The 13149-nt window shown below is 53.8% G+C and overlaps 2 protein-coding genes across 2 annotated transcripts in view; both read right to left on the reverse strand.

Moving 5' to 3' along the window:
• Positions 1-8002, reverse strand: part of IFT172 (intraflagellar transport 172) — a 42227-nt gene extending 34225 nt beyond the window's left edge. Inside the window, exons 1-8 of the mRNA XM_062209160.1 lie at positions 7826-8002; positions 3048-3191; positions 2730-2842; positions 2265-2304; positions 1908-1973; positions 1587-1666; positions 1301-1388; positions 268-482 (exon numbers count right to left, since the gene is read on the reverse strand). Coding sequence (XP_062065144.1) covers positions 268-482; positions 1301-1388; positions 1587-1666; positions 1908-1973; positions 2265-2304; positions 2730-2842; positions 3048-3191; positions 7826-7864 — 785 coding nt within the window. The 5' untranslated portion in view covers positions 7865-8002. The remainder of the gene's footprint in view (positions 1-267; positions 483-1300; positions 1389-1586; positions 1667-1907; positions 1974-2264; positions 2305-2729; positions 2843-3047; positions 3192-7825) is intronic.
• Positions 8003-10052: 2050 nt separating this feature from the next.
• On the reverse strand, positions 10053-13081 carry FNDC4 (fibronectin type III domain containing 4). The gene is made up of 8 exons (XM_062208824.1): positions 12906-13081; positions 12410-12851; positions 12092-12236; positions 11886-12001; positions 11473-11677; positions 10939-11028; positions 10536-10660; positions 10053-10348 (listed from the first exon to the last, which is right to left on the reverse strand). Exons 1-8 carry the CDS (start codon positions 13079-13081, stop codon positions 10313-10315), a joined length of 1335 nt encoding a protein of 444 aa, XP_062064808.1. The 3' UTR covers positions 10053-10312.
• Between the last annotated feature and the right edge of the window lie 68 nt (positions 13082-13149).

A 13149-nucleotide genomic window follows, 5' to 3' on the forward strand; every position in this document is an offset into this window, starting at 1 on the left:
ACACAAATGAAATGGAGGTGACTTCTGCTACGGGAGCCCAGGGAGAGGCACGGAGGTGAAACCCAGGCACGGTGCATTTTGGAACTGCCAGTGGGCCAATGGATGGCACGAGCTTGAAGAGGGAAGTGCACGAATGGCCTTCTGAGACTGCCTTTGAAGACATGCCTGACTGTGGTCCAGTCTCCCAGTCACACGCAGGATAATGTGGCTACCGCAGAGGGCGCACAGGGAAAGCAGACGGAAGGTGCGACTGGAGAGGGGACCCACCTGTCATAGCTTCCCAGCACCACCGACTGGCCTCCGGGACTTGCTGCAGCTGTGGTGAACTCCCGCTCCTGAGGGTCACGGCTATAATCAAACGTCTGTAGCACGTGGCCTTCCTTTCCGTAGGCCACGATCCTCCGATCACAGCCTGCAGCCACGATGCTGTTCGTTGCCCAAGCCAAGGCATAGGGTGGGCACGGGTGGTTAACCAACTTCCCCTGGGACAGAAGGAGGGCTAATCACTTTCTGAGGACTCTGCCTCGGAAATGCCTCATTTCCAGCACCAGACACTCTGACCACCCCACCCTGCAGAGAGCTTCCTCCCAACACCTTCCCGCTGTGATACATCCTAAGTCTGAAGGCTCCACAAACCATCTTTTTGTCTCATCCCTGTGTGTGAGCATGCGTGTACAAACACATGACATACACGCACTTTGCTGGCTTCGTGCTCTAGAGAAACCTCAAAGTAGTTGCGTGTTGAAGACCTCTCATATGCGCTTAGTGAAATTCCCCAGAGGCACGCGTCCTGCACTTTAGCCAACACTGTCTCCGCCCACAGACAGAGCGAGCACATGGTCCTCTTTTTTTAGGGGGCTGAGTTAATAATCTAAATAATTCCAAGTGTAAAAGATTCCAACACAGAGCTATATAAAGTAAAACATCCAAGTTCCCTTTTATCCCTCATCTTTCCTTTCTCTTCTCCAGAGAAAATGGTTAATTTTTCTATGAATTGATATACATAAATGCATTTTTTAAGCATAAATGGGAATAATCTTCACTTTCCCTTCCCCTCAGTCTTCATTCTCTTCATCTAAAGGTCCCTTCCGCTGAGTCAGCCTTCCTATAAACGGCGAGCTCCAGTCTCCTGAACACCACCCCTTCCTGTGGCAGCACCCAGCTGTCTCCCTGAGGTCTTCCTCCTTAGCCTGCTCCCTCCTGTGAAGCACCTCCATCTCAATGCCTCAGAGGCCCAACCTCTTCTGGGAGGGCTCCTGGAATCCCCTCTACCCCACCCTAGAGCCCCCTTTATTCATACCTGTGACTCTCCAGAGCCTTCGTCGTCAAAGAAATATCTGACGATGGTACCATCTGCATGGCCAGAGAGGATTCCTTTCCCAGAACAACTGAAAAGAGGGGAAAGAAGAAAGGAGAAAAATCTAGGAAGAGATCATTCTCTCTCCCCAGCAAAGTCCCCTTTCTCTGTCAAACTCTACCCTACCTACGGCTCCTGTTTCCAGCCCTCCCATCTTTCATCTACAGTCTCCCAGTCTAGACAGATTTTTCCTAACATTTTTAAGCTCTTGAGACTCTCTCTTACTCACTTTGTTGTCAGTGATACCACGTAAGAGTCTGTCCCATAGATGGTAGACGATTTACTTGTTTTAGTGTTTGCTAAACGAACCTGAAATGAGGGAACAATATAAGCCTGGTTAGGCCACCTTGAACTTCACCCAAAGCCCTAAGGAAAGAAAAAGAAAAGAGCCGAAACAACACAACTGGCACACCACCACCACCACCACCACCACCACCACCCCCCCCCGCCCCGTGGGCCACCTGCCCCGCAGGGAGAAGGCGGAGCACACTGCTCTCTCCTGAACCGCCTTCCTAGCCCAGCCTCTCCTGTGCTTCCCCTCCCTCCTTACCTTCCCTTCGGCCAGACCAAAGACAATGATGTACTCTGCCGGCCACTGCAGACAGGTGACAGCACTCTGTGCAGAGACATGATGAGAAGGACAATGCATCTGTGCGGGTTAGCACAGGTCTAACATGGAGAACGCCACCCCCTCCTCCCCACATGCCACCCCCCAATCTCCTATCCCTAAGGAGGGGACACAGCCGGGCTCCTAGCAGGAAAAGAGACGACAGCAGGTGTGCGGACAGGCAGCACGCTCCTCCCAGGACAAGCCTGATTCAGATGTTCCGAAAGGCAACTCCTGGTTACGTTTGTGAGCAGACTGATAGTTTGCTCATCTTAAGCTCCCAGGACTGGTCTGAATTACCGTCTGGATGAATTTGTTGCAGATGACTTTCTTGTCACCCCTGCCAAGTAAAAGGAGGGAAAGCCCATTAGAAACTACTTCCATAGGTAAATGGCCAAAAAATGATGCTGAGGGAAGGGAAGAAAGAGCAAACACCTTCCCTGGCCTCTAGAGTTTCCTACCACTCTGTAGAAGCCCCAGAAGGGGGCCTGAGAGGCAGCTCGAGGAGCTTGGGAACAATTCATAACAAAGCCGCAATACCCTCTGGATCCCAGAGTCTCACAGGGCCTCCTGTGGACCCCAGACTGATGGGATGGCAGAACCCAGGGGGCAGGCAATGGGAGGGAAGGAACAGCAGACTCCAGAAAGTCTGTCATTCCTGCCTGGACTTGGCTCTCCATCCCACTCTCCCCCTCCCCAGTGGGGCACTTCTCTTGCCCTCCCCTTCTTTGCTGGGCCATCCTATCTCCCAGTTTCTGGCCTTACCAATCTTCTCCAATCTTGTAGACATAGATGATGTTGTCAGTCTGTCCTATGGCAATTTTAGTGGAATCAGGAGAAAAAGCCATGCCTTTCACCATGTAGCTCTTTCTGCCATACTAAGAGTCCAAAAAAAAAAAAAAAAGAATCACAGTGAGTATACACACAAGAAAAAATGTACATGTGTGTTCTAACAGTCTGGAGAGTTTTATACCAAGAAAAGCTGGAATAGGCCATTTCCTATGCCTATGGCAAGCAGGTGGGCTAGGAAGTCTTCCAAATTTGTACAGCCCATCCGTAGGCACACAGAAGTACCCTCTTTACCTTCATGTCAGCTGGTTTGGTGGAGAATTTATCTCTTCGCTCCCCATGTTCATCATACAGCAATACCACTCGGTCCACAGTGCAGACAGCAAATTTGGCATTGTTCTGGGACCAAGCCATGCAGGTCACCTTTGCAGCTCCATCCTGCAGAGAAACATGGGTATCACAGGTGGTGGCCTTACCTGCCACAACGCTGGCCCCAAGTTCCACTGTTTCTATGGTGATTTTGGTCCATTTTCTTCCTTTCATGGTCTTTTCCTTATTTTTTATTATTATTATTTTTTAATTTGAAAGAGTTATATATAGAGAGGGAGAGACAGAGAGGATGAGATCTTCCAGCTATTGGTTCACTTCCGAGATGGCCACAAAGGTCAGGGCTGGGCCAGGCAGAAGCCAGGAGCCAGGAGCTTCATCCAGGCCTCCCAGGTTGGTGGCAGGGGAGGGTCATCTTACACTGCTTTCCCAGGCACACCTGCAGGGAGCTGGATTGGAATCCCAGTAGCCAGAACTTGAATCGGTGCTCATATGGGATGCCGGTATCACAGGCGGTGACTTAACCTGCTATGTCACATTGCTGGACCCTTGTCCCTTCCTTAAAACAAAAAGATCTGGGGATAGCACTGGGGCACAGCAGGTTAAACCACTGCCTAGGATGCTGGCATCCCATATGGGCTCCAGATTAAGTCCCAGCAGCTCCACTTCTAATCCAGCTCCCTGCTAATGTGCCTAGGAAAGCAAGGGAAGATGGCCCAAGTGCTTGGACCTCTGCACCCACATGGGAGGCCTGAAAGAAGCTATAGGCTCCTGCTTTGGCTGGGGTCCTTGCTGCTGCAGGCATCTGGGGAGTGAACCAGCAGATGGAAGATTTCTCTCTTTCTCCTTCTCTGACTCTGCCTTTCAGATAAATAAATAAATCTTTAATAAATAAATCTTTAAGAGAGAGAGAGAGAGATGCCTGTGGCTCATCCTGGACTCCAAGGCCATCAGACCCAAGACTGGGAGAACAATGTGTTTCATTATTATTATTATATTATTTTTCTTTTTTGACAGGCAAAGTGGACAGTGAGAGAAAGAGGGACAGAGAGAAAGGTCTTCCTTTTTCCGTTGGTTCACTCTCCAATGGCCGCTGCAGCTGGTGCACCACGCTGATCCAAAGCCAGGAGCCAGGTGCTTCTTTCTACTGGTCTCCCATGCAGGTGCAGGGCCTGAGCACTTGGGCCATCCTCCTCTGCACTCCCGGGCCACAGCAGAGAGCTGGACTGGAAGAGGAGCAACCGGGACAGAATCCAGCGCCCCGACTGGGACTAGAACCTGGTGTGCCGGCACCGCAGGTGGAGGATTAGCCTATTGAGCCGTGGCACCGGCCAAACAATGTGTTTCTAGACACCCACAATACAAATGCACTAAGAGGCAATGTGCCAAATAAACTGCACCAATGTGTCAGTGTAATGGGCTCTTTACTCCCTTGTATCCCAGATCTGCTACTAGAATAAATTCAAGCAGTCTGACAAGTTTTCTCTTTTTTTTTTAGCTTTATTTATTTATTTATTTATTTATTTGAAAGGCAGAGTTAGATAGAGAGAGAGAGACAGAGAGAGAAATATCTTCCATCTGCTGGTTCACTCCCCAAATGCTGCAACAGCCAGAGCTGGGCCAGGTCGATATGAAGCCTGGAGCCAGGAACTTCCTCTGGGTCACCCACATGGGTGCAGGGACCCAAGCACTTGGGCCACCCTATACCATTTTCCCAGGCCAACAGCAAGGAGCTGGATCAGAGGTGGAGCAGCCAGGACTCAAACTGGCACCCACATGAGATGCCAGTGCCAGCAGGCAGCAACTTTACCTGCTTCGTCACAGTGTGGGCCCCAAGTTTAGGTCTTCAGCTAAGCATTCAATTGATATATATATATATATATATTTTATTTTTATTTTTATTTTTGACAGGCAGAGTGGACAGAGAGAGAGAGACAGAGAGAAAGGTCTTCCTTTTGCCGTTGGTTCACCCTCCAATGGCCGCCGCGGTAGCGCGCTGCGGCCGGCGCACCGCGCTGTTCCGATGGCAGGAGCCAGGTGCTTCTCCTGGTCTCCCATGGGGTGCAGAGCCCAAACACTTGGGCTATCCTCCACTGCACTTCCTGGCCACAGCAGAGAGCTGGCCTGGAAGAGGGGCAACCGGGACAGGATCGGTGCCCTGACCGGGACTAGAACCCGGTGTGCCGGCGCCGCAAGGCGGAGGATTAGCCTGTTGAGCCACGGCGCCGGCCTCAATTGATATATTTTGAGTGCTCTACTGAGAAAGGCTCTTGTAGAGAGAAACAAAGAGTGCAACTTATCTAGGAGTTACTAAGTTGGTACAAAGTAAGAAGAGTCCCATAAAAGAAGTGTGTTATACAGTTTCATTTGGAGAAGCCCAAGATAATTCTATACTTACATGATCAAAGTTAGGCTTTGAAGAATGGATACAGTTGAGTAGGAAATTACAATGAATAACATGAGCAAAGGCAAGTTCTGATCAAGGAAGAATAAGTTAGGCTAGCTGAAACTACCACGTAAATAGAATAGGGGGCTGGCATTGTGGCATAGCAGAGTAGGCCATGGCCTGTGATGCCAGCACCCCATATGAGTGCTGGGTGGAGTCCCAGCTGCTCCACTTCCCACCCAGCTCCCTGCTAATGCACCTGGGAAGGCAATAGAAGATGGCCCAAGTACTTGGGCCCCCATGCAGGAGACCTGGATGGGGTTCCAGGCTCCTGATTTCAACTTGGCTGAGCCCAGGCCATTATGATCATTTGGGGAGTGAACCAACAGATGGAAGATCTTCTCCCCTTCTCTCCATAACTCTACCTTTCAAATGAATAAATAAAAATAGAGGAGGTAAAGCAGGAAAAACAGACTGGGCCAGTTCAGGAAAAACCTCTGAAGTGAAGCTAAGGAGTCTGGGGCTACACTGGCAAAGAGGAAGAGACAGTGAAAGCTATAGAATGGGTACGAGATAATTAGAGTTGCAACCTAGGATGAAAAACGCTATTATTCCTCCTCTCCTTAACTCTCCACTTCATGGGGACCCAAGCTGGAAGTGCTCATCTCTTGGTGGGTTATTCTCAACATCTGTCCCTTCCACCACCAGCTCTGCTTCCCTGTGGTTCTGCCACTAAGGACTTGCCTCCATGAAACAGAACATTTAGCTTCTGTTCCAGTTGTTTAATTCCTCGCGCTCTAGAGCTCTGACTTAATCACTTTTCACTCTGAAGCCATCTACCTCCCAAATCAGAAGGAAAACGGTTCCTTTTCACAACACAACACAACACAACAACACCAAGCCAGAAAGCAGCCACACCATGGCCATTCTCTTTCCAGTCTTCATTACTTGAGGCTGGAAGGGCTGAGAGCTCCTCACCAAGCTTTGCTAATTGTCCCGCCCCATGGCTGTGCCCAATCCTGGGCATGGCCGCACTTGCGCCATGGCATCATCTAATTTTCAGAGATTGAAGGATTTCATTTCCTATTTTTCCATTAAGGTAAAGGAATTTTACATTTCAGATTCAAAGGGCAGCTCACTGAGCAATGAGTACGGTGCTCTCTTGTTCTAATTTCCTTCTATTATCAATGCATTTTGAAAAAAAAGACTTCTTTTAATTCCATTTCCACAAACTTAAAAAAAAAAGTATTCACTAAAAAAAGCAGAGATAGAGGCAGACAGAAATATTCCACCACTGGCTGACTCCCTAAATGCTTACAACAGCTACGCTGGGCCAGGAAAGCTAGAACCCTGGAACTCAATCCAGGTCTTCCATGGTGGTGGCAAGGCCCCAAGGACTTGATCCACCACCTGCTGCTTCCCAGGGCACCAAATGCCACTTTTGGGAAGCATTCTTGATGCTAACAATTAATTAATTTTCCTTTCTCCATAATATATACCTCATAGGACAGCCACAGAATCCAATGAGGTAGGGAATAGACTGGCATGCTGATAAGTGTCTGACATGCAGTATCCCATTTTAGTTCATAATTCTGGCGTAGATGCTACTGCTATTCCCCCTTTCCAGGTGGGGAGGGTGAGGCACAGAAAAGAGAAGGACTTTCCCCAAGTTTACAACTCCCACCACACGTGGGAGATGGTCATGGTTCGAAGCTAAATCCGGGTACAGCTGACTCTATAAACCACAATCCTGCCTTTCAGCTACGCTGCCCTGGGACATATTAAACGCTCAATAATGAAGATATTCTTACCAGCTTTATGTCATCCTGTGGTTTCAGCTTTGTCAAAGCATTTTCACATTGCTTTTCAGTTTACAATGCTCTTTGGCGTTTGTACTTAACTCTCCCCCGAAACCCCTTGAGTTGCTATTAGCGGTACTCTGATTTTCAAGACGAAGAGGCCAGTGAGTGTTCGGAGAGGGACGCTGTGTGATAAGGGCTACGGTCGGACAGCAGGATACTTAGCTAAAGGGCAGCGGAGCTGGGACGAATCCGTTTCGGGACTCCTCCCCTGGGGCCCGGCCTCTCCCGAATCCGAGGAGCTCCGGCTTCACCGTCAGAACCAAAGGTTCGGCACGGGGCCTGGCACACAACCGGCATTTATGGAATGTCATGAAAACCACAACGGCTAGCGGTCCATCTCGCCTGCTCCACGCCGGATCAACGGGGCAGAGTCGGATCGCCGCCGCACACTTTGCGCTCTGCACACAGTAGGCGCTCAACATCATTAAACTGCAGTTCCCTTACTGCTCTGGGAACGCAGGGCGGGCGGGGGAGGGGAGAGACACGCAACTCCTCACCTGAGGGCTCAGCAGGGTCCTCAGGTGCTTCAACTGCATGGCGCACACCTGTCTCTCAGATGCCACCCGACAGCGACAACTCCCGTGGTTACCTGGACAACCCGTCACGCAGCCGCAGCGACAGCCGCGGACGCTTACGCGACCCGAGCGCAACACACGTCGCAGGGTCAGCACGTAGGTGCGCGCCGAAGAAAACAGAACGTGCGCATGCGCGATGAAAGCGAGGGCGGGGCCTCGAGAGGGCGGAATCCTCTCCTGACCAATCCCGTCGCTGTCTGCGAACCCTAGCCCAAGCCCCGCCCACGGGCTTCGGCAAACTCCGGGTCCTGCGTAATCGTAGTCGTAATGTAGGCTTTCTCGCTCTTTGAGGATTTATACGTGACTGAGTGCATCCCCTTTGAATCCTCACAACTTCTGGGGAGATCAGCGCGGCTGCTGTGATGGCCCTTTTGCAATCGACCAAAAGGAACCCAAATAGGCTATGCAGCTTGCACAGGATCACGGGGCTAATACCGATAGCTAACAGTGAATATTCCGTATGTGCAAAGTGTACGTGCGTGATGTCACTTAATCTCAAAACCACCTTTTGAAGGGGATAGCATTATTATTAGCCACATTTTACCAACCGGGGGTCTCGAGATTAGAGGGGTCGCTTGCCCAAACTAAGGCAGTCAGTACAGGATGGAACTAGGATTCAACCCAGAGCTGATTCCATTCCTTCCCAACTCCTAGCTCGTTATCACCGCGTTTTGCTTCTATATATTCCCTCTGACACTGTTGTCCCAAGAAATGATGGTGGTTCCAGAGTTTGAGATGTGTTATGCAAACCTTGTCCAGGGAAAGATAAAGTGCCCCGGATTGGGTAATGGTAGGTGAGACTGCTGCTTAGAGCAGGATGTTTTTAGGGTTCAGGGGGCAGGGCAGACGAGCTTGGCACACCTGAGAGGTTCTGGCTAAGCCTTGTGATACCTGGGCTTGCAGCGTGGTTAGTTGAAGATAGTGACTTCTTGACCTTTGTTTGAGTTGGGGTCCCTTTGAGACTAATTTCTTGTAGCATAGCAGAGAGATCAAAATGCTCAAAAGGAGTTCTTCATAATCCCCGTTGGGAATGACCCATAACCCGCCAGAAAGTGTCTCATATGCTCTCCATTTAGACTGTGTTTTTCCCCTGCTGGAGTTGAGAATGTCAGTAGGTATTTCTTTCACTGCCACCAACTCCCCATTGCAAGCAAGGGAAGCACGGGGAATAGCCCCTTTTTTCCACAGGACACAAGTAGGCCTCAGAGCCCAAATTAGAATGTTTTTGACAGGGGAGACACAATCCCTCAGTTTTATTTCCAGAATCATCCTCAGGTCATGGTGGCTAAGCGTGGATACAAACTCAATTCTGCTCAACAGTTATTATTCACTTGGACCTGCTGAACAGAGACAAAGATGAAAGGGAGAGCAAAGGCAAGAAGTGCAGTCACAGGAACACACAGGACAGGAGCACGTGGCACAGAGGGATCCACTTTTGTTAGTCCCCAGTGCTCAGTCCTGCGTGGACCGTTAGCCCCATGGTAATGAAGGAATCTGAAAATGAAATGGTGCGGAGCTGGCTGCCAGTGTCAGCGGTAAAGACGAAAAGGCTGGCGGCCCTCTCACATTTTAGAGCTTAGTGTCCCCCGGCGCTGGAAGTGCGCGCGTCTTTTCTCCTTTCCCTCCTTCTCACCAAACAAAGCAAAAGAAACTAGGCCTTAGCGTCCTACACCATTCTTCTGGGTCATCCCTCTCCACCCATTCCAGGCTAGAGAACAGAAGCGAGCACCTTCCAGTGAGTCTGCGCCTCTCGAGTTGGAGGTGATCTGAGGGCCCCCTGGAGAGCCAGGAGAGAGACAAGGCAGGACCACATCTTCAGCATACTGTACAGTATACCATACAGTCAGTTCCAGTTTGTCCAAGAACCTTTATTGGAAAAATGTCCAAGGGGCGAGATCACCAGCAGCTGGAGGGGCTGCCGGTGAGCGGGGGGAGCACCTGAGGCTCCGTGGAAGACATTGGAGTAGTGCAGTACAGCATCTGCCTCTAGGCCGGGACGACGCCTTCTGTTTGCTGGGAGAGGAGGAGGGCCTGCTGCAGCGCCTCTCTCTGAGGCCCAGAGGCAAGACGTGAGAGCAGCTGGGGGTGCCGAGAGTCCTGACGCAGGGGAAATGGGGCCCCTCTTTGGGACCGAATGGGGTAGTGTTGAACAGGTCACTCTCCCCTGGGCCTGCGGGATGGGAGGAGCTATCCCATCTCGTAGCCGCTCTCCATGTCCAGGGGTGCAGACTCTAACAGACCTACCTTCTGGCCCTGCTCACAGTGGAAAGAGGATGGGTACCAGCCTGAGAGTGTGGGAGTGCCATCACCCTCTGGGAGACTCGGGCAGATCACCATCGTAGGCTGTCCCTGACCCCAGCCCTAGCCCCAGGTCCTTAGCGCAGTGGTCTTCGGGTTCTGTTTCGTCACTCAAACGTCGATGGTGTTGATGGATGGTGACTTTTTCTGTGAAAGAAAATGGCCTGGGTCTCTAATTTCCAGAATGTAGTGGGCGCCCCCGGTTCTCGCCAGCCTCCCCAACCCCGGACCATCCATTCTCCTGCTTGTCCTGCCCATTTTTGTCCTCTGCCTTTCCCTGGCTGCCCCTCTGGGGTAAAGTCACCCTTGCCACCCTCACTGGCCCCCACATCACCTGTCTTGTCCCCGCTGGCCTTCCCTGAGGACTCTGTTCTGGCCCCTTCCCCTTCTCCTTGGGGTTGTTGTTGGAGTCGTTGTCTTTGATGATGTCATACTGACGGCAGAACAGCCCAATTACAGCTGAAACACAACAATACAGTCTCAGCCTTGAAGGGTAGCACCGTACCCGCACAGCTTCTAGACGATGCAAGAAGCAACTCCTTGAAGACCCGGTGCCCAGGCGATCTTCCTCTCTAGGCTCCCACAGCCTCCTCTCATTCTCTTCAAACTTCTCCCGATCAGCCACTCTCGGGTAAGCGTCTCCCCCTGCTCTCCTGACACCCTTGGTCACCTCTTGCCTGCCCACACTGAGTCTCACTCTCTAAGTCCCTGGGCCCCTCACCTATCTGCTTACTCACCAGCCCACATGAGCAACACCACCACGATGATGACCACCTCCCCCGTCTGCAGCGGCCGCTCTCCATCCAGGCCCTCCACTGTGATGTCACCTGACAAAGGAGGAGAGACAGACTCCGGGTGACTGGGAGCCAGCTAGAGATGGAGCATCTGGGGAAGGGGGCAGAGTTAGACTAGACCCATCAGTGTTGCCCCTGAAGTTGCCGTAGGGCAGCTCCTCTCTGGGAGGATGGCACTGGTGGACAGGTGGTGAAAAACAAAAAGGCAGAAGGGCTACAGGTCAGGTGCTTGTTCAGGAAGGCTGCACGTGATGCTAAGAAATGAGGTTGGGTAAAAGCAGCTGAAAAGCCCATCCCCTAAATGATTCCTGACAGCCTGGCTCTACCCAGCCCCTGCCCACCTGCTTTCGCTTCCTTTCCTGGCAGTACAAGGAATTAAATCATCCTGCTATTCATCGAAGCTAGACTGTTGCTTGCCTAGGGGAAGCAAGTGAGAGGCGAAAAGCCGGGGCGTCCAGTAGCTCCGATCCTCCTCACCTGGGCTGGAGCTGTTGGAGGGTAGTCGGTCAGAACCCTTGAGAGTTCGGAAGTGCACCCGGGGCCCTGGAGGGCTCTCTCCTCGGAGGCCGATGCTCCTGACCTGCACCGTGTAGTCGCTGTCCTCAGCCAGGCCCCAGAGCGCACAAGCCCGCGTGGTCGTGTTCACCTCTCTGATCACACGCTGCCCGGGGCCGTTCTGCCGCTGCAGGGAGACGAGGGCACGGCCTCATCCCAGGCCCGCGCCACAAGGCTCACCCAGAGCATCCAAGAACTCCAAGGAGGGAGGATGGAAAGGGCCGCTGGAGCGGGGAAATGCCAGCCCCCCGGCTTCCCACCTCTTCCCCGGGGAGTTCCGGGGAAGTCCAGAGAGCCAAGGACACGGGTTGGGGTGGCGGGAGGGTGGGTCGTACTTGCTGGGAAATGGAGTAGCCAATGACGATGTTGCCTTCTGGGACGTCCCAGGACACGGTGGCTGAGTTGGCTCTGAGGTGAGTGACAGTCACATTCACAGGAGAGGGCGGCCGATCTGCGGGTGCCAGGGTGTGAGCAGGCTAACAGGTTTCCCCCACAGGCCCTCTCCGGTCGGCCCCCACCCCGCTCCGACCTCTTCACTCACCCGCTCTCACAAAGCCCAGGTCGCAGCTGACCAGCAAGAGGACCGTGGGGCTTAGATATGGGGAGAGGGGCATCAGCGAAGCCATGGTCCCCACCGCGTCCGCTGCGGGGCACGGGGGTATCCGCTTGACATTCCAGGCGGGGTCCTGGCGGCAGCAGGAGTTGTGCGAGGTCAAGGGCTGCCCAGAACGCGCGGTGGGCAAGCCGCCGTCCCGGGCGCCTGGGGCCCGCAGCCGCTCTCCCGCGTCCCCCCGGCTCCTCCCCGGCCCTCGTATTCGCCCTGCGCCCCCCGCGCGCGGCCCGCCCTGCCCACACCCACCTCCGCGGGTCCTCGCGGTCGGTCAGGCCTCGGGGGGCTGCTCCGTGCCCAGAGCGGGGCCCATCGCCCGACTCTGGCGCTGCCCCTACCCCATCCCGGCGCCGGCCCGGCGAGGCGGGCAGCGCGGGGCCGAGCTGCGGAGGGGGCACGGGCGCGGGTCTGGGGAGCCCCCCCCCCCCACCTCAAGCTCAGCCTGCCAGGGAGCAGGGGGCGTTGCCGGAGCGGCCTGGCCGCGGGCCTGGGTCCCCCGGGCGCGAGGCAGTGCGGCTGCCCCCGCCAGCCCCTGCAGCGGGATGTGACCGTCCCGGCGAGCCAGCCGCCGCCTTCTGCAGCGCTGGCCCGGCTCGCACCGCCGCAGCCCGGCCGGGACGTGCGGGCCCGCCCCGCCCCGCCGGGGCTCTCGCCGCCGTCATCCCCCGCCCCCAACCCGGTTCTCTCGGGGCTCCTCCCACGACCCTCTCAATGGCGGCCTCCCGGGTCCCGCCGGCGCGCTCGCCTCGCTTGGCCGCGAGCCGGCGGGGGCGCGGGGACCCGCGCAGTGGCGAGGGTCTCGGGCACCTGGGGGGGGGGGGGGTCTGCTGCGGGCGCGGGAGGGCTGAGGGGTGGCGAGGAGGATGGTTTGAGCCGTCTCCTGCTTGCAGACTGCGTCAGCTTGTTAAGTGTCTTTGCCATTCATCGCCTGGCCGGATTCCGTTCGCCTCCTCATTCAGTCTTTCATTTATTCAACAAATATGTATTGA

Source organism: Lepus europaeus, chromosome 13 (genome assembly GCF_033115175.1).
Source record: "Lepus europaeus isolate LE1 chromosome 13, mLepTim1.pri, whole genome shotgun sequence".
NCBI classification, from domain to species: Eukaryota; Metazoa; Chordata; class Mammalia; order Lagomorpha; family Leporidae; genus Lepus; species Lepus europaeus.

Coding starts and splice junctions, on each gene's coding strand:
- FNDC4 (XM_062208824.1), bottom strand. CDS start 13,081: ATGGCAAAGACACTTAACAAGCTGACGCAGTCTGCAAGCAGGAGACGG. Junction 12,852..12,905: donor CCGGCTCGCGGCCAAGCGAG/GCGAGCGCGCCG, acceptor TCGTGGGAGGAG/CCCCGAGAGAACCGGGTTGG. Junction 12,237..12,409: donor GACCGCGAGGACCCGCGGAG/GTGGGTGTGGGC, acceptor TGCTGCCGCCAG/GACCCCGCCTGGAATGTCAA.